We start from the raw sequence: 23,474 nt of genomic DNA, 5'->3' as shown, positions 1-23,474 counted from the left end.
TATTCGGTTCGGTTTTGATTCCTAGAGAATCAAAACGAAGGGCCTATGAAAAAGCCAACGAACGCGTCCTCGGGATGCGATTGATCATAAGACCAGAAGACAAATGCATCAACTGACGCTAAGAGAAGTCTAGAGCGAAACGAGAGGTGGGCCAGAGAAAATCAACAGATTCTCCCTAATACATCTCGACTCTTCCAAGACTCTCCAGTTACTGTCGACCACCCGCCCAAGCCAGAGGAGGTCAAAATTTTGAAAAGAAGTATACGCAGTGCAGTATAGACTGGACGAAGACACAGAAAATATAAATAGCTTCAAGAAGCTGTGTGATGCCCTCATAACACCTGATAAAGAATGCCCACCCATCACTACCGAGGAGGTGAAAAAAGTATTAAGAGGGATAAAGAACTATTCCGCTCCAGGACCAGATTGCATCAAGAACTTCTGGTGGAAGAAATTTCCCACAACCCATCAGCATTACGCCCGTACTTTCACCTCATATTTGAAGTCTAAAGAACCAATTCCGGTGTGATTAGTGGAAGGGCGCACAATAATCCTGCCGAAAATAGGCAACTTAACTGACCCAAAGAATTACAGGCAAATGACTTGTCTGAACACGCTGTATAAGATATTCACAGCTAACCTAAATGATAGGATTGTTCGGGCAATTCAACCTGTGTTTCAAGAAATGTATGAATAACGAGGCTCAAAGAAAGACGTAGCGGGATTTCAGGAGAACCTGCTCATCGCTAGATGTGTCTGCAAAGATGTGGCATTCTACCAGCAAGACCTATAGATGTCCTTGATTTATTACCGGAAAGCTTTCGATTCGACCTCACATAGACTTATCATCTGTCTTTTGGAAAGCTTAAAGGTTCATCTGCAAATCGAGACGTGCATAGAGAGATCGATGCCGCTTTAGAAAACCAGATTTACTATCTCATCTGAAAAAAATCGTTTGACAACTTACAAGGTCACCTTTCAGAGAGGTGTGTTTCAGGGCGATATCATGAGTTCACTCCTCTTTTGCCTTACATTATTGCCACTATCTCTAGCACTTCGCCATTCCGACGGTTACTTTTGCGGCAAATCTGCAGATCAAAAGTACAGGGTCACTAATGTATTTTACATGGACGATCTTAAGATATATGCTAAAAACAAAGAGCAACTACATCTAGCTCTAGGGATTGTCAAACGATATACTATGAAAACTGGAATGGAAGTTAAGTTAGATAAATGGTCCAAAGGTTTATTTTAAGCGAGGAAAACTTAATGGCATCCCTGAAGACCATGAAGTCGTCGATAGAAGCGCTATATGGCACCTTTGCAGTGGTTCCATGGATGAAGAATGAGCTCAGATTCCTTGATATCTGGACCAGAAAGGTTATGCATATGAACAAAAGCATGCATCTTAAGTCTTCTGTTCCACGACTGTACACCGCATGCCGTCAAGGTGATCGCGGAATATTGAGTCTTGAATGTCTTCACAGCAGGATTATTCTGGGTACAACACATAGAGTCGCAAATGGAAGAGAACCTCTTCTTAAAATGGTCAGAAATCACGAAGGAGTAGGCAAAGGAGCGTTTCTGTACAAAGTAGCAGAGGAGGCTGCTGAAACACTTGGACTAAAGTTCAGTATTAGGGGTGAGCAAAATGCATCAGCTCTTATCTATCTCGACTACTCACTCCTGAAAGCCCTGATTAAGAAAGCACAAGAGAAAAACTTTCGTGAACAGCTCCTCGATAAGAGGATGCAGGGCATCTTCCACAAAAATGTGGAGGATCAGTCAATGTCGTGTGCGCTAACTTTTACTTTTCTTAAATGACCCGGATTGAAGTCTGGAACGGACGGTTTTATTTTGGCATGCCAAGACGGTGTCATTTCCACCTTAACATACCGTCGCCACATTTTGAGAACACACATTGCCGATTATACCTACAGGGCGCGCCATGCACACCCCGAGCATTTAGCTCACATGCGATATAGTTGTCCTACTGATGCGGGAACGACCTACAACCAAAGGCACTATGTGGCACTAAGAATGCATTATTACCATCTTTGTCACTCTCACGACATTAACCTTAATGTTGCTCCTCTAAATGCTTCTAGGGAAATCTAGTCAACTGTCGATAATGAGAAGTGCCGCATATACTGGAATTTCATATTCTCGACAATTGTTTCTGTTGCACACTAGTGAAGGAACATCGATATCGGAATATCGGGATTGTCGATATTTTCTTCAAGATATATCGATATTTAATATCGATATCGTGCAACCGATATTCGATGTTGCATATCGATATTTTCCTCTTGATATCGACATTTCTCATTTTTTCCATTGTCTGTTTAATTAAGCTGTAAGGGCATTATCATCTAACTCTAAGTCGTTGTAAGTCTAAGACGTTAGCCAATCTTCGTGAATCGTGACTCGTTGAAAAAAAAATTAAAAGAAATCAATTTCCTTGCAATTTTCAATCTAAGGTAAGCTACTGTATTTATCTATATTTACTAAACTTTGCCCATCACCCGTTTCCTTAGAGCCTGCATACATCATCTGCTTGAGTTCCTAACCTCTTAAACTGAAACTGCATATTTCCATTTGATACTGGAATGTTCGGGACTCACGTATAATATAACGAAACATTTTTTCGAGTATATTTATTCATCGATTACACATAATATCACCCAGTCTAAGCATTTAAAAAATTATAACGACGCAAACATTTAGATCAAATGTTATACTCGGCAATGTAAAAAAGAAAAAATATTTTGTATTGTTTGATCATATTAGGGAGGTTCGTATAAAATATGTGAGTTTTCTAAGAAAATGATTCTTTCTTCAAAGTTAAATACTAAAATTATAATACTGTTTTCCTGATTTCTGAAATTTCATTAAAATTCAATGTTTTCTGCGTAACTTTGGAACAGAATATTTTCCTTAGGACCAATGACTACCAAGCCAAGAAATCTTGCAACAAATTTCCATAATTTTTCATTGTTAATAACATGGACAATATTGAAAATTTCGCAAAACTTTTTTAAAGTTATATGATTTCCCGAACCAACAAAAATACATTTTTTCTTTTTTATAAAAGGAAGTTGGAAGAACACAAAAAATTGTTGTTTAAAAACCTCCAACTCTGTCAGACAATTTTATTAGAATTTAAAACCGCACCGTTTTGAAAACACAGTGTTCTCCTCTTCAGGGGTATGGTTTTTTAAGAGAATTGGATTTTTAGTCATGAGTAAGTGAAAGATCCGTTTTAAAACTTTTCCAAAAATTGGTGTAAATCTTTTGAGTATTGACTTTTTGAATTCAAAAAAATTTCACCACTCTTAATTTTTCATATCTCAGGAATTTTTATGAATAATACTTTTTTATATAACTGTGAAACTATCCTGAGTTCACAAAAGTATACAAAAATAACACAAGACACACTCCAAAAGTGATAGATTTTTACAACTCACCTTATTATTAGATTTTACTTACTCATGACTAAAATCCAATGCTATTACAAAACCATACCCCTGAAGAGGAGAACGGTGTGTTCTCGCAACGTTGAAATTTTCAATTCTAATAAAATTGCCTGAGAGAGTTGAAGGTTTTCAAATCACAATTCTTTTGTTCTTTCACCTTCCTTTTATAAATATTGATCTTACGGACGTTAAAGAACTTCTTACATTCAAAATTTCTCTATTTCGATAGTTTCTACTTTAAAAAATTCTACAGTTTAACTCGTTCTCTTCTTCTACAGAGTTATCCGATCATCATAGCTCCAAAGAAAAGCAAAGTGTGGAAGCACTTTGTAACGATCAATAACGACACGGCAATGTGCAAATATTGTGAGAAGGTTGTGAAAACTTCTGGCAATATCTCAAATATGATGAATCACTTAAAACATGCGCACCCTTTGTCTTGTGACCGAAAAAAGAAAAAATGGAAGACAAAAAGCGAAGCAATGCTATACAAAATGCTATACAAAATAGAACCAGAAGTAAAGGCATCTACATCTAGCCAGCTCAATGCTTCCGATGACCCTGTCCCTGGCCCCAGTGGAATTCACAATAAGGGTTGTAATTGCGAAAGAATAAAAGAGAACATAAAAGATGTTTTTGTTAACATAATATCCTTTGAAGAAGGAGGAACCAAATATAAAAAATTAACAAACAAAATTTTGCACATGATATGCAAAGACTGTCAAGCCATAGCCACTGTCGAAAGAAAAGGCTTCAAAGATTTGATAAAGTATGTTGCTCCGAATTATAGAATGCCAAGCATAAAAACTTTTGCGAGTTACCTTGATAAGAAATACGATGAAATTTCGGATATTTATAAAGAAAAATTGAAAAGGGTAGCAGACATAACTTTAACGACAGATTTGTGGACTGACACTCTAAATACAAGGAGTTTTCTTGGAATCACGGCCCATTTCTTAGATGGCTCAAAGATGGCCACCGTAATACTAGGTTGCTACGAATTTCCTAAGTGTCACACATCTACTAATATCACAGAAAAGATTCAAGAAGTTTGTGTAGGCTGGGGTATCAGAAAAGACCAGTTTTTTGCCATTGTAACCGACAACGCTTCAAATATCGTTAAAGCAGTTAAAGATTTTCTTGAAGCTGAAGGCCGCATAGGGAGCGTTGCGCACAAAATCAATTTGATTGCACAAAACTCCATAGAATGCGTAACAGGTTTACCAGATTTAATTCAGAAAGTAAGGAATATTGTCACTTGGTTCAAGCACTCAAACAAAGCAAGTTACGAACTGAAGGCCGGCTCTTCACTCAAATGGAAACAAGACGTAAAGACTAGGTGGAATTCAACTTTCTACATGATCATCAGGTTTATTGAAATACGTGGTGTCGTCGTTGAGGTGATATACAACCAACCTGATCCACCTCCCATGATTACTCCAGAAGAGATCGAAGAACTGATAGAAGTTTCAAAATTTTTGAAGCCACTAGAAGAAATTACGCGTGTGTGGTCAGCAGAGAAGTATGTTACCAACAGTGAGGCGATCCCGACGATAAATGGTTTAAGGGAAGTGCTAAGTACAATGAAAACAAAAAGTAACCTAGCAAATAACCTCAAAACTAAAATGCTAGATGAAATTAAACTGCGTTTTGGTCTGATGGAAGAAGTGAAACATTTTGCAGCAGCAACTCTTTTGGACCCACGCTTCAAGAAAATTGATTTCAAAGACCACTGGCGATGTGCACGAGCTATTGCTATTGTGAAAACTCTGTTTGACAGGAAGGTGCAAGCCTCTGCTCTAGATGGTTCTGAATCTGATGAATCTAGTGAGATTCTGGCGGGTAATATTTTTAAAGCTATTATATTATGCTAAAATAGTGTTAATTCTTTGACAATAGTAATGATTCCTAAAATTTTGATTGCAGGAAAGAAAAACGGTCCGGAAGTATCAATTTGGGCGAGACACCACAAATCGGCTGAGCGGGTCCAACGTAGGAAACCGGATATAACAGACGAATTGCCACCTGAACTCAGTCTCTCCGAAATCCAGTTATCTCACTCAAAACGGACCCAATAAAGTGGTCGGTGGATAATAAAAGTTCATACCCCAGACTCACATCAATTGCTTTGAGATACATCACCATTATGGCTATCTGTTCCCTCTGAAAGGCATTTCTCAAAGGCAGGAGAGAACATGACTGTCAGGAGAAATCGGTTATCCGGAGGAAGGCTCCACAAGCAACTATGCCTAAGATTAGCTAAATGGTAATCAACTTAAAAGTTGAAGATGCTTAAGAATTCTGTATGAAAATGATTCCTGGTGGAGAAGAATGGGCTGGATTCACAGTAATGATTTTTATTCTCTATAAAATCTTTTCTCTCTATTATAAAATCTGTTTATCACTAAATTACATTTTCCTGTAGGTTGTACATATTTGAGAAAAACTTATTACTTTCATATTACTCTAATTTCTGGCCTCGAACTCACTACATTATTTACACTATTTTACACTTTTTTTTGAACAGTTACACTATTTTACAACTATTTCAAACAAAATTACACTAAAGACACTATTTTCTCATAATTGTCTGCCAATGCCACTATTTATTCAATTTTTCTTAAAAAGTGTTTTTAATTCTTCACTAATTGGCTATAATTACAAATTCTAAACCCAATATATATATATTTTTCACCTCATAGTTCAATTGTCAATTAAAAAGATTTATGTTCTGCCAAAAAAGATGAATTAATAAAACCCATGAATTTGGAACTAAATAGTTGAATTTATACTAAGAATGACAAATTTTTAACAAATTATATACACTTTGAACTAAATATTTTGACCGATGGATGTGATGTTCGGCGAAATTGTGGCGTAATTGTGAAAGTTAAGAAAAATTATTTTACCTGAAAAAGACAATAATTTTAACTGAAATAGAAAATTTTTACAAAAAAAAAACTTTTAAGAAAGTAGTTGAAATTTCAACCAAGGAATTGTATTTTTAATCTAAAAATATGAATTTTAAGCAGATTAATTTTCAAACTGACAATTGCATTTTTAATCGAAAAATTAATTTTCTCCAAAAACATACAAGTTTCAACAAAAGGCATCAATTATCTTTCAAATAGTTCCATTTTTTTCAAATTGTTTACTTTTCGGGCCGAAAATGAGAATTTTTACAAAACAGTTTAATTATTAATTAAAAAGTATGAATTTTTGACGAAAAATTCATTTCTTAACCGAAACATTAATTTTTAACTATACAATCATAATTTTAACAAACAAAAAATGAAATTTTTTACTGAAAGAGATAAATTATCAAAAAAAAAAGGATAAATGTTCAACAAAATAGTCAAATTTTCAATAAAAAATAGTTTAGTCAAGGAAGAAACGACATTTTAATTAAATAATTTTCCAATTCAGAAAACTAATTTTCTACGAAAAAAGACATCAACAATATGTATAAATTTTCAACCAAATAGTTTAATTTTCTAGCAAACCCTCTAACTTTTGAGCAGGAAATACGAATCTCCTATAAAACATTTGAATTTTGCACCCAAAAATGTGAATCTTCAACAAAAAATTTAATTTTAAACCGAAACAGATTAATTTTTAACCAAACAGTTGAAGTTGGAGTTGAAGTCTGCGATAAATAATAAGGAATTTTAATCTTTATAGACTACGAAAAATATTTCAAAGAAACATTGAAGTTCATTTTTATACTTTAAAAAATGTGTGACACTATTTTGATTTTATTTTAAACAGAAATGTACACTATTTACACTATTTTGGATCTGTAGAGTGAGTCTGAGGCCTGTAATTTTAATACGACATTTAAATTCTTGAGTAGCACATAACTTTAATTATTTTTCAGAAGTGTCGATCTTTATAGATCCTATTTTTTCAATCATTTCAATCATTATTGTTTTTTATTTTCAGTACAATTTATCCAGACTCATATTTAAAATTTCATGTTTCAGATTCGAAAAAACGCTGTAGGAAAAATTATTCGTTGATCAAAACGATTAAAACTGAGCAGCATCTGAATTGGCAGGATATTTTAGGAAAAGAAGACTAACGTATATTGTTTTAAGGCTCTGTTTCAAAATTAAAGAAAGCTTAAGAAAGTTAAAAAAGCTAAAAAGTCAAAGAAAGTTCAAGAAGTTAAAAAGCTTAAGAAAAGTAAAGAGCTTCTTTTCAAAGTAAATAATATTTTTGGTTAAAACTTTTGAAAATTAAAGAAAATAAATTAGCCGACCGCTGTCTGACCCCTTTGCGTTTGTATTTCATACGGATAATCTGTTTTTCATCAATTTTGCAATTTTACAAAACAAGGTCGGAGCAGACGACAGACGGTTCACATACAGAATTGATAAATAACAGATTATCAGTGAAAAGTAAAAACGCAAAGGGTCACAAAGCGATCGGCTCATATATTTTCTTCAATTTCCAAAAGTTTCAACCCACAATATTATTTAATTTGAAAATGAGCAGGCGTAAAAAATTAAATGGTACGATGTCAGATTTTTATTACGGCATAGACTACGATTTGCCCTTAAAAAGTAAAACCTGTACTGAAAAAATAATAAATTTCATCTCTGTAAAAACAAACTGACGTTGCAAATTTGTTCTTTTTATTTAAGTTTTGTCCCAACTTCGATTTTTTATTGCGGAGGAAGCTTGTATATAAATTCAATTTCGAACAAATTATACTTTACTCGATCCTTAAGAACTTCTGTTCGTATCCCGAAAGAAATTAAATATTGACTTACATGATATATTTAAATTTTGGGGTTAAAATAATGACAGTTAACCTAACTTTTCATGCAGTCCAGCGTCAACAGCTCCGACAGATACTGACGTTTCGTTATTGGTTATTTTTTCATAAGACTATACTTATTGTACGGAATTTTCAGTTAAGCCATACCTGGTCGAGTACAGATTCCTAAGCGCTACCATATGACAGAATCCTCAATAGGGACGGCTTGTTGCCGTGAATACATCCTGTTGAGGTCTAGGTATTGTAAGTCGACCGTTCCGATCCGTCACCAGACTGGGGGTTTATAATAAAATATATAAAAACTCTATCAACTAACTCCTGCAAACTTTTTGTTTACTTTGTTCACCAGGAATGCGTGGGGCCGGAGGGCCCTAACACCAAACTACACCCTCGACACACACACACTCAACATCGACAGATTCACGGCTAGGTAATCGTGAATCGTTAATTCACTCACGACACCTGCACTTCACGTTGAAAGGCGGAAAACACGGCCACATAGGAATTCTTCACCGGCTGTTTAGTATTCGAACTGTAAAAGCACTAGCAGTCGATATCTTTAAGTGTACACTACGTACAGTAGGTGTGCCGGACTAAGTGTTGCGTCGCGTATGTGGCGCAGGTAAGTGAAGTGGCGAGTCAACATAGAGATCCATGTGGAACACTCCAATGCGAGTAAAGGTCAATTCAGACTAGCCGTTTTCGGTTGCGGTTCGCCGGTCCTGTCCGGGTCTCGGTTGACCGGTGTAGCTCACTCTGCGCCGATTCAGCTTACACGGTTGTCATTCTCACGCATGGGTGGTTCACAGATTAAAATGACGTGAGTGACGTGCCACAAGCTCGAGAAACAACTGACAGGCCTCGTGGCTTTAGCGAGCGCTCTCATTGGCTACGGTTGAAAACGGCACGATTGAAATTAAAATCGAAGCTAAATGCTCGAACTGAACAATGACAACAATGACAACACCAAACACAGTTGTAGTATGTGCGGTTCAAAACAGCAGAACGAGCAGGGGTCCCAACAATGGGTCGGCCGACAATGCGAGTGTGGCCCCTGAACGGGATTACATAGCATGACTACATGCTCTGTGGTGCGAGCAACACCCGGAGCTATCGCACTTTTCTCATCAACGTCTGCGAAACCATGCCGAACTATTCCAAAAAAGGGGCTATGTAAGCGGAACAATTACTCTACCACAGCTAGAACAAGCCAGCAACAGAGAAAGAGAGGCGACACTAAGACCAACCGCGGGCAGGCATCCGAAAGAGGAAGAGCTATGCTTTATGTCCCGGAGAAGCATCAACACTCAGGTTTCTCTAAAGCCTAAAGATCTAGCTGAAATGGATGATGAGCTTCGTGAACATTTTTCCGAAGAATCCGACCTCTAGGCTATCCATTGTTGTGTGTTTAATGCAGCCAGTTCTTTGGCCGATGCGTACCGTTAAAGAAAACCAACGGTTGATCATTAGGCCAAAACACGAATGCATCAACTCGCCATAAATATAGGCTGGGCAACAGAGTACGCGCCCGCATTCAGTGTGTGTCTTTCAGGGCGATACCATGAGCCCACTCCCCTTTTGCCTTATATTATTGCCACTATCTCTAGCAATTCGCCATTCCGACGGGTACTTTTGCGGCAAACCTGCAGATTGAAAGTACAAGGTAACTCATGTGTTTTACATGGACGATCTTAATGTCTATGCTAAAAACAAGGAGCAACTACATCTATCTCTAGGGATTGTTGAACGATATGCTAAGGAAATTGGAATGGAATTTGGGATAGATAAATGCGCCAATGTTTATTTGAATTGAAGATACAAACGTCTTATCCGGTAGATTTGGTCTTCCAAACTGTCGGCGAGGAACAAAGTATCTGCAACGAAAATGGTTGCCGTCCCGGTAGTACGCTAATCATTGGGAGTAGTTTCATGGACTAAGAACGAGCTTAGATTACTTGATATTGGGACACGAAACGTTATGCACATGAACAAAAGTATGCATCTTAAGTCTTCTATTCTGCGACTCTACATCTCACGCCGGAAAGGTGGTCGCGGAATATTGAATCTTAAATGTCTTCACAACAGGCTTATTTTGGGTACAGCACACATACTATCTAGTTGTCCAACTCATTTGGGAACGACCTACATCCAAAGGCACAATGCGGCACTAAGAGTACTTTATTACCATCTCTGTCACTCATATGGCATTAACCTTAATATCGCTCCTCTAAATGCTTCTAGGGAAATCGAGTCAATTGTCGAAAATGCGAAGTGCCGCATATACTGGAACTTTAAATTCTCGACAATTGTTTCTGTTACCTGAAAAACATCCCTGCGTGTCAAGAATATGCTCAAACACTTGCAGGAACAATGCAGAAGTCAGTCGTCCTTGGGTCGCTCCGTGTTCTCAGGGTGCACGAAACTTTTGCCGGATCGTCGTATTGATTCCGTTACACATTGTAACCACCTATCTCACGGGTGTGAGACGTGGTTGTGGCTGAAATTTTATCGGGATTTCACTGGGAGCACTTCCCATTCGCGAAAATTGACTGGATTACCCTAAGACCATTTAGAGGAGCGATATTAAGGTTAATGCCGCAAGAGTGACAGAGATGGTAATAAAGCACTCTTAGTGCCACATTGTGCCTTTGGATGTAGGTCTTTCCCTCATGAGTTGGACAACTAGATAGTATGTGAACTAAATGCTCGGGGTGTGCATGGCACGCCCTGCAGCTATCATCGGGGATGTCTTGGCACAAAATGTGGCGACGGTATTTTAAGGTGGAAATGACACCATCTTGGGTTCGGAGCCCTCCTTAAGCGGTAGGTCCCCCCCATCGTCGGGGCAGGTTTTTATCATCAGATCACTTGATTGCATTATAAAAATGCGTCTGTCCCATGCAAAATAATTAAATAAAAATCCAATTCTAACCAAAAATGCCTTCCACATGTTGGGCAGTAACCATCTTAAGCCTGTGACAACATTAAACATGACAACATTTTGGCGCAGGGAAATGGCGACCTTATCGCCCGAGAATTACGGCTCTTGCAATCAGACACGTTGCATTAGGCTAACTCCTCAAGGCAAGGAATTATGCGGTTAAGTCACCAGTATCACATAGTGCCATCCACAATAGGCTTCACTTGGATGGCGGCCATGGTTCAGTTGGGAGTGGCATTAGGACCAAACCGGGGGTAGGGCCAGACAATGGCTCCGGACAAACGCAAAAACATCGTTTTTAATGGTCGGAACCAGCAATAAGTGTTTCTTCACAAACTTAATATATTCCTGATAAAGTAATATTCTCAATTTTCCATGGGATCCAATGCGTAAAATCGAAAGGTTCACAAAAATAAAATATTTCTGTATTTTTCGACGAACTCACTTACAATTTTGTCAAAACGAAAACTTTAAATCAAATAAAACTTAGATAGTATTTCAATTAAGGTTATCAAAAAATGGAAAAATAACCCATTTTCAAAAACTGTAATAGTCGCTGTTCTATTATTCGCATAATTTTGAATTAAATCACCTTTAAAGCGCTAAATGGAAAGTAAATAAATATGGTTGGCTGATTTCGGGCTTGGTGTCCGCTTGGTTCCAGACCGACCAGAGGGAGAACAGAAATATTGGACTTTTTTTCGAAGAAAAGAACCATTAGCTAAATTCATTAAAAAAATTTTTTTCAGCGTGATTACTACATGAATAAATTTTTCCGAATTAGAATCTATAAATAACCATTTTCAATATCTAGCCTGATAAATGATTGAGCACCTTTTAACCTCTTTACAGTCAGTGAAAAAGAGAGATCGTAGAAGAAATGTTTTTTATGAAAAACAATCCAGAATCACGTGATATTTGCATATTCAATATTTTTGGAGTCGCTGAATCCAAATCTGAAGTTAGATTTTCCAAATTCAAAATAACGGATATAATGTGGTGGACATGAAATAGTAAACATGCCCTAGTAAAACGGAATATTGCCTCAATATATATTTTTACAATATTTCTATATCCGCTTTTTGCAACGTGAAGTCAATAAATTTCGATGGTTTAGTGCCAACAGTGTCCGATTGTTGGCACCACTACAGGATGTATATATTCCCTGTCCTAGCGGTCTACTTCATCGAAAACCTAAAAAATGGGTTTCCCAGAAAGTTTCTTTACATACTGATCTTGGTTAGGATAAATTAGCCTATGAAAAATAAAAATTAGTATCAAATCTGGCAAGATTTTATACCGCATAACCGACGGTTTTATTCTGTCGAATTCTTGTGCACTGATTCCTTTAGATAATTATGCAGTTTTATAAGGGGCAAGGAACAAGATACTTTTCGTTCGAGATCGCTAATAAGTGACGCCGAGCTGAGAAAAATGTTTTTGTTTTTTATAAAAGTCCACTACTTCAGGCCGAGGAGCATTTAATTAATTCTGTAGCAGAAAATTTGATTAAATATAATTTCAAAAGTCACATCACAAGAAAGAAATGCTCGAAATATCGTCAAAGAAATTCAAAGCAACTGTCAGGATCTCTTGGTTCTTGGAGCACCACAGCATCTAAACGACTGACACCAACAACCGAACGCCACTCTTTGTGGATTGTTTTCAAAATCTCAGCTCATATTGCCGACTTTATTATGAGAGGGTATTGCTCAATCATTTATAACATACGCAACAAATATGAACAAAAATTCCTTATATTTTTATAAAGATACTTGTATATTTATAGTTTGAATTGGCAACATTTTTTTGTAGAGAGTAATTCTTTTATCTTGTGACATCGAAATATTTTGAGAAGACGCATCAAACGAAAAAAATGTCCTCAATAAAACCTTTTTATTTTTGAAAGGTGATAAAAACCGACACCGTAAAAACTTGATCCACATCCTGGGGCGGCAAGGGCGTTAACATCTTTCTTTTTAAATGGAAACCTATATTTTTTATTAGCAGATTCAGGTTCTCCATAAACAAATATGTAAGTTTTATTAAAAAAATTTTATCGATTCGCGCCAGATGGTGCTACACTGACGAAAAATGACACAGTTAGCATAAAATTTGGCGATGTATTTACCACATCGTTATAACATCTTCACGAAGACTTTACGACTTCCTGTGTCCATGTCGTTAAGGTGTCTTTACAATATCGTAAAGACGTCATATGATCTGACGATGTCTTTACTACGTCGTAAAGGACCGTAATGACGTAGACTTAGAATGTCGTAAAGTAGTCCTAAAGAAGTCGTTAGGTTATCGTAAAGACGTAGCCAAATTTTGTGCCCAATGTGGACATTGTTGACTGTTCAAGGAATGTGCTTCCAAACGAAATATAGAGATATCAAATGGTCGGTTTGTTTTGAACTGTGATCTTTTTATCTGATATAGCGTTTAATCCCCAGGCGTGTCAATTATGTTTGGCAGCGTTGCGTCGGGGCATACTCTCCACCAAACATACGGCCACAGTTTAGGGATTTCCAAATTTCACGCAGATGTCTGTTCAGCTACTTAATAATGAAGACACGCTTTCCCCGACACGTCTGCTCCATTGTATACCACACTAGTTCAAGACAGTGAACCTATTTTCATCTTGCCACTGGCTGTACAGATGGCTGCGGTGTTTTGGGTTGTTGTCCTTCTGAAGTATCCATTCTCTATTTCCTTGCCCAAATCATTGCTCTGTAGACTTTATCAAAGCCGCTTGTTAGATTTTAAACGTCCTTTCAGCTTTTAGGTTTCCAGTGCACACGTGCATTATGCCAAACCCCAGCTAGCACAAGCAAGTCTAGACATGGGCCTAGACAAGATGCATAACGCTGCGCTTGACGGATCGTAGACCGTGTATGGATCACGCACGTGGTATACGAACACATTCCCAGAACGATGATTTACCTGTGAACAAGGCGTTCAACCAGTCGCGTTGGATATTTTCGTTCGCCCAATGGAAGTCGCTTTTCAATGTGTTCCGGTGTCAAGAACGGTTTCAACACCGTGATCCTCTCTCCATAGCTGGCAGATCTCAAACGGCGTAGTATCATCTGTAGCCTTCTTGACAAAACTTATTAGGCTCGCTGAAAATTATAAATAGGGTGCTTCTCAAAAAGCTTGATCATCATCTTATCCTCCTTTTTCATGGTCACACGCGTCATACCCCTATCTGGCATATCCTCAACGTTTCCTACCTCTTTACATCATTTCACCCATATCCTTACAAAGTCTATTAACTTTCTCATTATAGCGCGCAGCCTCTGGATATGTCATTTTGAGTCTTTTTGGATGCGTGCATAGAAACACGCTTTCGAACCGACTTGCGTAGGCTAAACTCATTGCGCAGCTTGGACTAACATTTCCTGAGTCTCATACCAGAGATAATTTCTTAGATTCTTTGATTTGGATGGTTTGGTCGTGCTGATTAAGGTCGTTCGCGTTATACTTTTACAATGAAGGTTTTATATGTACCAGAAAAAATTGAAATAATTCTCATTTATGGAGAAAATGGCAGGAATATTGAGCATGATGTTACTCTTTATGCTTAACGTTTTCCAGACAGCGCACACTAACGCGTTTCGTTTTACCGAGTGATCAACAAATTCACTAAGAAGAAAGTGTACAAGCGAAAAAAAATCATCGGAAAACTATTATTGGACAGGTGGAACAAAGTGACTTTGCTTATACCACCGCTATTTGAGGTAAGTGGTTTGTGGAAGTGTGCAGAAGGGTTTGGATGTGAGATTAATTGAGGGATTGTAAGATTGAAAAGGGGTGGAAGATATTTTTGTGGATTGAGACAGATTTGTGTGGAAGTTGAGGTTAGGTTGGTTTAAGATTTGTGACAGGGTGGGCAAGACAGGTGCCAGACCGCAACGATAGATAGAGGCAGGGAAGGATAGAAGGCGGAATTGATTACGGATTTTGTCAGCAGGAAGAGAGGAGAACGGGGAAACAGTGAAGAGGAAGACGATATAGGTTCAAGTTTAAAATCCTTAGAAACGTTCAGATCGCCGACAGAAAAGCATTGTTTTGTAGAGAAGGATGATAATAGTGAGGGTATTGAGGGAAGCGGAGATGAAACTAAAGTTCCGATAAAAGAGGAAAGACTGTAAGAAATTAGCGAAGTTATTATAGAAGTAATGGAAGTTTCTGAAGAAAAGCTGAGGGTGCTACATGGAAGCTCGGAGAGAATAGAGGATAATTTGACATGGGTAGAAAGGAAGATGCAGTATACGATAGGGAAAATAGCGGAAGAGGAAAGAAAAAAGGAAAGAGGAACCTGGGTTAAGTATGGGAGAATACAGATAGACGAAAGATGATGGGATTAGGATGACGAAAGGGAAGAGATAGTAAGAAATGAGGTGACAGGAATCTAGGAGAGGAAGAAACGGGAGATAGGAAAATAAGAAATAGTAACAAGGAAAAAGAAAGGATAAACTAAAGTAGGGAATAATGGAAGATATTTTACTGGATTATAGCAGGATTAGAGAGAAGGATAGGGAGCTTATGAGAAATTTGACACAATGGGATGTAGTCATAGTGATGGCGATCTGGCTAGATGAAAAGGGATGGGAAAGAGTAAGTGGAAGGTTATCAAGAGGTTACACGTGACACTGCAAAAGAAAATATAAAAAATGCGAATTTTGCATATCTGGAACTTGTGCTGTATTTTGCTCGGCGCACAAAATAATTATCGTTTTATACACTCTTTAGCTGAGACCATATTTTTTGGTGAAAATAAAGTTTTTGTTCTCAAAATTATTTTTTCAATTCAAATTTTTTCAAAGTGTGAATATCGAAAATCTAAAAACTGTCCCAGTTTTTGCTAGGCGCCAGAAACATATGTTTTCCTGTACATTATGTTACTCAGGTCTATATTTTTTGGTGAAATACTAGTTTCTTTTTCATCAAAATAATTTTTTTATAAAAAAAAAAATGAAAATTGGAGCCAATATGCCAAAAAAAATTCTCCGTGCTAGAAACGTCATTTTGTTTTTTCGAAAAAAAATAATATACTGAATTATGCTAGGTTTGTGCTCAATTGTGCCTCAAATGTTTTTTCCTAGAATTAAAACTTGAACCGAAATTAACAAAAAACCATTTTTGTGACATTACAAAGAAGAATTTTTAAAATGCAAATTTCAAACATCTGAAACTTTTGTTCGATTGTGCTACGCGTGCAAAAAATTTATTGTCTCACCCAATTTTTATTCAGGTCTAAATTTTTTAAGGAAATACTAGTTTCTTCTTCATCATAATAATTTTTAAAATTCGAAAATTTTTTAAATGCAAATTTCAAAAATCTGAAAGTTGTGCTGGGTTGTGCTATGCATGAAAACCCATTATTGTCCCACCCACTTTTTGTTGAGGACAATATATTTTAATGAAATACCAGTTTCTTTTCATAAGAATAATTTTCGAAATCAAAAAATTTTCAAAATGCGAGTTTTGAAAATCCGAAAGTTGTTCTAAGTTGTGCTAGGTGTACAAAACAATTATTGCCTAAAGCACTTTTTACTCAGGTCAATATTTTAAAATGAAATACTAGTTTCTTTTTCATTAAAATAATTTTTAAAATCCAAAAATTTTTTTAATGCGACTTTCAAAAATCTGAAAGTTGTGCTGTGTTCAGGTAAGCGTGCAAAACAATTATTGTCCTACCCACTCTTTACTCAGGTCAATATTTTTGAATGAAATAATAGTTTCTTTTTCGTGAGAATAATTTTTAAAATCAAAAAATTTTCAAAATGCGAATTTTGAAAATCCGGAAGTTGTGCTGGGTTGTGCTAAGCGTGCCAATTAATTATTGTCATACATAACAGAACCCAGCACAACTTTCTGATTTTTCAAATTTGCATTTAAAAAATTTTCGAGTTTCAAAAATTATTCTGATGAAGAAGAAACTAATATCTCCTTAAAAAATTTAGACCTTAGTAAAAATTGAATGATACAATAAGTATTTCGCACGCGTAGCACAATCGAACAAAAGTTTCAGATTTTTGAAATTTGCATTTTAAACATTCTTCTTTGTAATGTCACAAAAATGGTTTTTTGTTAATTTCGGTTCAAATTTTAATTCTAGGAAAAAACATTTGCGGCACAATTGAGCACATACCTAGCATAATTCAGTATATTATTTTTTTTTTCGAAAAAACAAAATAACGTTTCTAGCACGGAGAAATTTTTTTGGCATATCGGCTCCAATTTTACTTTTTTTTTTAAAAAAATAGCGACTCGATGGATCATAAGTTTTTTTGAGATTCTGACTAAAATTTTTATTTTATAAAAAAAAGTTACGGCACAATTCATCAGAAGCCTAGCACAATATAGCACAACTTTTTTTTTTTGGAAAAACAAAATGGCGGTGCTGGCCCTCAAATGTTTTTCAATTTTGGCTCCAATTTTGCTTTTAAAAAAAAATTACGTCACAATTCAGCACAAACCTAGCACAATTCAGCACAACTTACATTTTTTAGAAAATAAAAAATGGCGGGGCCAACTTCTTGGACATGGGTAGTGAGGGCTTATGTAAGTGATGATATGCAGGAGAAAGCAGAGGAGATGAAAAGAATGAGTGAAGAAAATATAGAAGAGACTAGGCTTATAATAGGTGAGGATTTTAATGTGAGAACAGGAGATAGAGGAGGAAAGGAATGGTGAAAAGAGAGAGGAAGAAAATCCAAAGATAAGGTACTAAATGGGGAGGGAAAAAAATTATTGAAGTGCTTAGAGGAGTTGGGATGGTTTATCTAAAACGGAAATATAGAGGGAGATGAGAAAGAAGAATATACAGATTTAAGAGGTGAAAGGGGAACGGTATTTGATTATGTGATAGTGTATAAAGAGAGCATCGAAATTTTTGAAAGAAGAAATGAGGAGAAAAGGTTGGGGAGGAGTTAGGATAGGAAAGCAAAACTGGCATATGCAGACGACATAGTGACATAGTTGCTAGGCTAGTGTTTACCACATGGGCCTCCGAGGCTCTTCCAGAGTGCGCGGCGGGAATCGATTCTTCAAGCTGACAGAGTGGGTCCAAAGCTTGCGCTTTAGCCCCCACGACCATCGTCCCATTTTACATTCAAAAAGCTATTGAATACAATTATTCCTAATCCGGTCGGTATGAAGGTTTCTTGTCGATTTTTCGATAAATCGCAGGTTACTAAACATTGTGTATTAATTTGTCTACTTTAAATATTTTTGAGGGATTATAATTATTAACACTCTAGAAATAGTTTTACTTTTTACTTACCTACGACATCTACAATAATGGTGTGATTAATGGAACCTTGCGGATTGGTCGCTATGCACGTATAATGCCCCTTATCACTTTCCAAAACACCATTGAAATGAAGGGTACCGTTGATATCCTGAACGTGTTTAGCAAAGTCTTTTCCATCATCTGTAATCCATTTTATACTTGGATTAGTAGAACCTTGCGCCTTACAAGAAACTTTGGAAGTTGAGCCACGTTCTAAACGTCTGCTAACAGGCTGTGGAGAAAACTTTAATTTTTCCTTAACAGTTAGCGTCGCAGCTTCTGTAAAAATACTCTTGAATCCTTTGGTGAACACTTCGCACATGTATGTACCCTGATCTTCTAGACCGACATTCCTGAAGTGTAATGTTACATTTCCGAGATGATCACTTACGCGATGTCTAGTTGGACCACCTGATGCCTTTAACGGTTCACCATCTTTGAGCCACCTAACGTGCGTTACTGGCGGTTCCATTCCATTGTAAAAACAGGAGAGCGTAACAGGATCTCCTTCCATTACAGAAAAAGACTGTGGTGAGCGAACTATAGACGGTAGTCCTGCGGAAAGTACATCTTGTTCATTAATAGGTTAACTAATGGTCTCAAATTTATTTTTAGATTTTGTCGCTGCATGAAGCATATTTTGAGGCGGGTGGAAGTCAAAAGATTTTACTTTCTAACTACCTAGTTCGAATGGAAAGGTTTGAAAAAAATTGATTTGATCTGGCAATATCAAATTCTGTCAAATATACCCAATGTATTTTCGAATTGTGAACCGAGAAGCACGTAAAATTCGAATGTTTTTGAATCGAAACAAATCGAAATGAATTCGTCAGCAGAAATTAAAGTTAGGTATGTGTGTTATTTCGTAAGTCCCAATCTGTTGTATTCTAATTTTGAAAACGAATTTGAATATGTTGAATATATCATTAATATTTAAAAACTAAGCAAGTACAATATAAAATTTAATATTATAATTAAAGTAATTCCTGATTAAACAATAATGTAAATTTAAATATCTGCTATGAGTTAGTACCAGAAAAAGATTGATATTTAAAAGTGCTTTTATAATTGCTTACAATTGGTTGTACGTAAAAGTTTTACGTTTTAAGGGCTGATATGTAGATTAAATTAGATATAATTTGGTTAAATTTAAATTTCGGATGATGTACGTATTAAGTTTTAAACCAGAAAAGTTACTGATAGATACAATTGGTTAAAACTAAAAAAATAACTGACATAATTAAAACATCCAAAGTATTTTATATTTACACTTCATTTGTAAGTCAGACGTGATATTCAAATATTATAATATCGTAATTTATAGTTTGACGACTTGAGACACTTAGAATTTATAATTAAGTTATTTACAGAGGAAATGTGTTGACTGTCAAAGTTTAATTTTAAACTCGTTTGCCGGAGGCCCCAAACTAATAAGTAAATCCGGAAGGGAATGTCTTATCCTTATTTTTCTATGGTGTTCTGTCCTGAAATATTTATGGGTTATGTAAATAATTTTAAATGACTCTATTGTTTTTTTTTCAAGAATAACATAAATAATAAAGCCGGTTCAGTCAAAGTTCTTGTTTTTACGCGGAGCGTCTTTCAGCATTTCTTCACGCCGCGTGACACCATGCGCAAACTATCACTCCACTCTAGTCTTTCGTTAATGAAAACCCGAACTCTGGCTGCATACAGTTAATTAATTTCAATGAATTTATAGATTTTCATCCATTGGCTTTTAAGTTTAACGTCATACAAACCATCTTTATTGTGACAGGGACAATCCGCGTACCGAGTCCAGCGGTAAGTTAAATGCCGGCTGGCAAGTTGGACTTTAATTCGAACTTCTTATCACAACACTAGTTTTGATGATAGAAAGTAGTGACGAACGACTAGCTCGAGGCGATAGGTGGGATTCACCTAGTAGGCGCGTGACCTACTAAGTGCTGAATTTTCATAAATGCATGCAACTCAGACTCCTGAAGGCACTGGCGGTGTTGCTAAGCATCTAACTTATAATATTTAATTAATTATTTGAATAAAAAAATTCGTGAACTCGTGTTCTAATTTGTTGGTTGATCGTGTTAATCAGCAAATTTATTGTCTTGAATATATTTTATATTGACCTACCCAGGCTATTAGTTATCACTACTTGGAGACTTACTAAAATAATTGATCAAAATGTTTAAATGCTTTACTTATAATTTTGTGAGTTTTCGAATATAATTTGCAAATTAATAATTCTATTATTTAATAAACTCATGTACTAATTTGTTGGTTGATTGTGTTAATGAGCAAATGTATTGTCATAAATATATTTTATATTGACCTAACCAGGCTATTAGTTATTACTACTTGAAGACTTTCTAAAATAATTGAAGCCAATAAATAATCCGTCTATTGAGGAGGTTACTCAATTATTATTTAACTAAGTTGTTAATACATAATTTCATAATTTATTAATTTACTAAAGCCTAGTTTTTTCATTGACAAAACAGTATCCATTGCCAATATCAGAAGTTATTGATTTATCTTTATGAGTTTTTAGTTTTTATTAATAATTAACGTTCTTAGTTAACATCTAGTGGCATTGCGGATCGATGGTAGTATTCAGTGAGCATGAATAGTAAGACGTTGCACAGGATCCACTATAACAAACACGCCCCGGAATTTTCAACAAACGTCCACGTTTGTTGCCAGTGTCCGAGTTAGCCGACTGGCGCTTGCCTTTATCTCACTAGGAACTTAGTAACACTATGTGTCATTTGTAGTGGATTGTAATTATCTCGATACAGGATTTACACCTTTATAGGTGTGATGCGGGTAAAATGAATAAATTGCTCAAATATGAGTTTTTTTGAATCCCGAGATGATGTACCCATGCATTGGACAACATTGTAAGAAGTAGGTTAATCATGAATTAATGAAGGTTCGAAATAGTGGATTTTGCTCACGTTGATTATAAGCAGGAATTTTAATGAGATGAGGAATTTTAGTGACGACTGACAGTTCTGATTGTTATTTTGTCAGTGAATGAAAAAAACTTCTTGGTGATGATATGCAGTGAGAATGGAAGTACCCGTGTCTAACACCTTCAATGTTTTAATCCAGAAATGTAGATCATGTTTCGCCCATCCTCTTTCTACACTTTTTTTAGGAATTAATTCCCTTATAACACTGATCACCTTGCACTACGTTGTTCTGTAATGTCCAGATGGTCTTGTAACTTCGATGGTACTGGGTATATCGTTAAGTATACTGCGGATGAAAACCTGGACCGTCTTAGTCAGGCTGTAGTGTCTGCTTAGGCATCCTGAACCTTGGGTTACTTAAGGCATCATTAGGAATTATCGATTCAGACTTGGTTCTAGCGAAGTGACTTTGGAGACGTCAGAGTGTTCATTCTCATAGGTTTCGAAACTCGTAGATAATTTGTTAATATGGTGTAATTTTGTAGATATGGTTGAAATACGTAAGTGAATTAAAGGGTCATAGATGGCAATAATTATACGCTTAGTTGGTTCTAGTCCCTGAATGGTTGAGCGTGAAGTCCTCCTCTGGCATCCTGGAGCTATTTGGATCATACCAATCCACAGTGGTTAAGGCGACGCGGTTCCGTGGCCAAAAGTCGGAAAACACATTAAAATGTGAAAAAAATGAGTTGCAAGGTCAATTATATATGGTTTTCGAGGGAGCTGATTCCGAATCTGATATCAGAATTTCAAAAAACAAAATGGCGGATCCAATATGGCGGATAAGTATTTCAAAAAATTATTAGATCTACTTGAAACGTGTTATCTATGGGTTTTAGCGGCCGCTGACATCGAATCTGAAGTCAAAATTTAAAAACAAAAGCGGATCCGAAAGGGCGGACGAGTATTTGAAAAAATTATTGTATCTGCTTGAAACGTGGTACCTACGGGTTTTCGAGGGCGCTCATTACGAGTCTGATGTCAGAATAAAAAAAAAGGATTTAGCAGATTCAATACCGAGGACAAAAATATTGAAAAGTATTTAAAAAATGATCTACGTGAAATAAAAAACTTATTTATAATAAGTTATCTGCCACAAGGGGTTTTAAATTTTTATTTGTTCTTAATTTAATTTGAGTATTTTTATGCTTTTTACATTTTTATTTTTTTATTTTTATTTTTAATTATCAGAACTGTAGTGTTTGGGGTGCTTTTTGTGTGAGTTTCCCTAGCCGCCCACATTAAATTCCTTCTTCATTATCCGATACTTCTGTATCGCCTAAAATATCAAATATTTGATGGATACCTGGAAAATCATCGTTTTCGTTCTGACTTTCTACGTCGGAATGATACCATTCGTCCTCTTGCGAAATCTTCAATTAATCTCTTATCTCCGGAGTAAGGTTAAACACATTTTTCTTTTTATTTCAAGATTGAAAATTAAGGTAGCATATGATTGGATCCGGGCTATCCATTAGGCTGGGGCGAAAAACCAACATTGTGCGTCCGGGAATCGCCTGGGTGCGGAAAAGTGGCCCGATCCAATCCGAAACTCAGCGCACTTTGAAATTTTAAAATCGGATAATATCTTCAGCCTGTTCTTTAAGGGTGAAAACTCGAAATTTCACTAAAAACCACTAAAATTTAAGGTTTTGCAAAAATGGGCTTAAAATCGATACCGATGCCTTCCAAGGGTGACTTTACGATGAAAAGTCATCAGAGGGTACTTAGAGGTCCGTAACGAGTCGTTAAAGTCACCCCATGCCAATCCTCATGGAGGGGGAAATGGCTCAAAATTGCGTATTTTCGGGTAAAACGTATAAATACCTGTGCAGCTCCTAGCTCACTGAGTTCTACTACTTCGAGTGACCCGGAGCCCGCCACGTGGAGGTGGCTGCACATCGGGCTCCACCCACGCCCTACCCAACCAACTAACCATATGTAGAACGTGCTTATTTAAGTCTCAGAGTCATTAATTACACCCACAAAGTCTTTCTTA

At 36.4% G+C, this 23,474-nt stretch overlaps 1 protein-coding gene across 3 annotated transcripts in view; it reads right to left on the bottom strand.

The window, feature by feature from the left end:
- Positions 1 to 23,474, bottom strand: part of LOC117176944 (tyrosine-protein kinase-like otk) — a 329,105-nt gene that overhangs the window by 56,002 nt on the left and 249,629 nt on the right. For all 3 annotated transcript variants that reach the window (XM_033367348.1, XM_033367349.1, XM_033367350.1), the window contains one exon: positions 18,495 to 19,058. In XM_033367348.1, coding sequence (XP_033223239.1) covers positions 18,495 to 19,058 — 564 coding nt within the window. The remainder of the gene's footprint in view (positions 1 to 18,494; positions 19,059 to 23,474) is intronic.

The sequence above is a fragment of the Belonocnema kinseyi genome, chromosome 7 (assembly GCF_010883055.1).
Source record: "Belonocnema kinseyi isolate 2016_QV_RU_SX_M_011 chromosome 7, B_treatae_v1, whole genome shotgun sequence".
Taxonomy (NCBI): Eukaryota; Metazoa; Arthropoda; class Insecta; order Hymenoptera; family Cynipidae; genus Belonocnema; species Belonocnema kinseyi.
The sequence above is the reverse complement of the archived record's forward strand: the minus strand, read 5'-3'. Positions and strand labels throughout refer to the sequence as shown.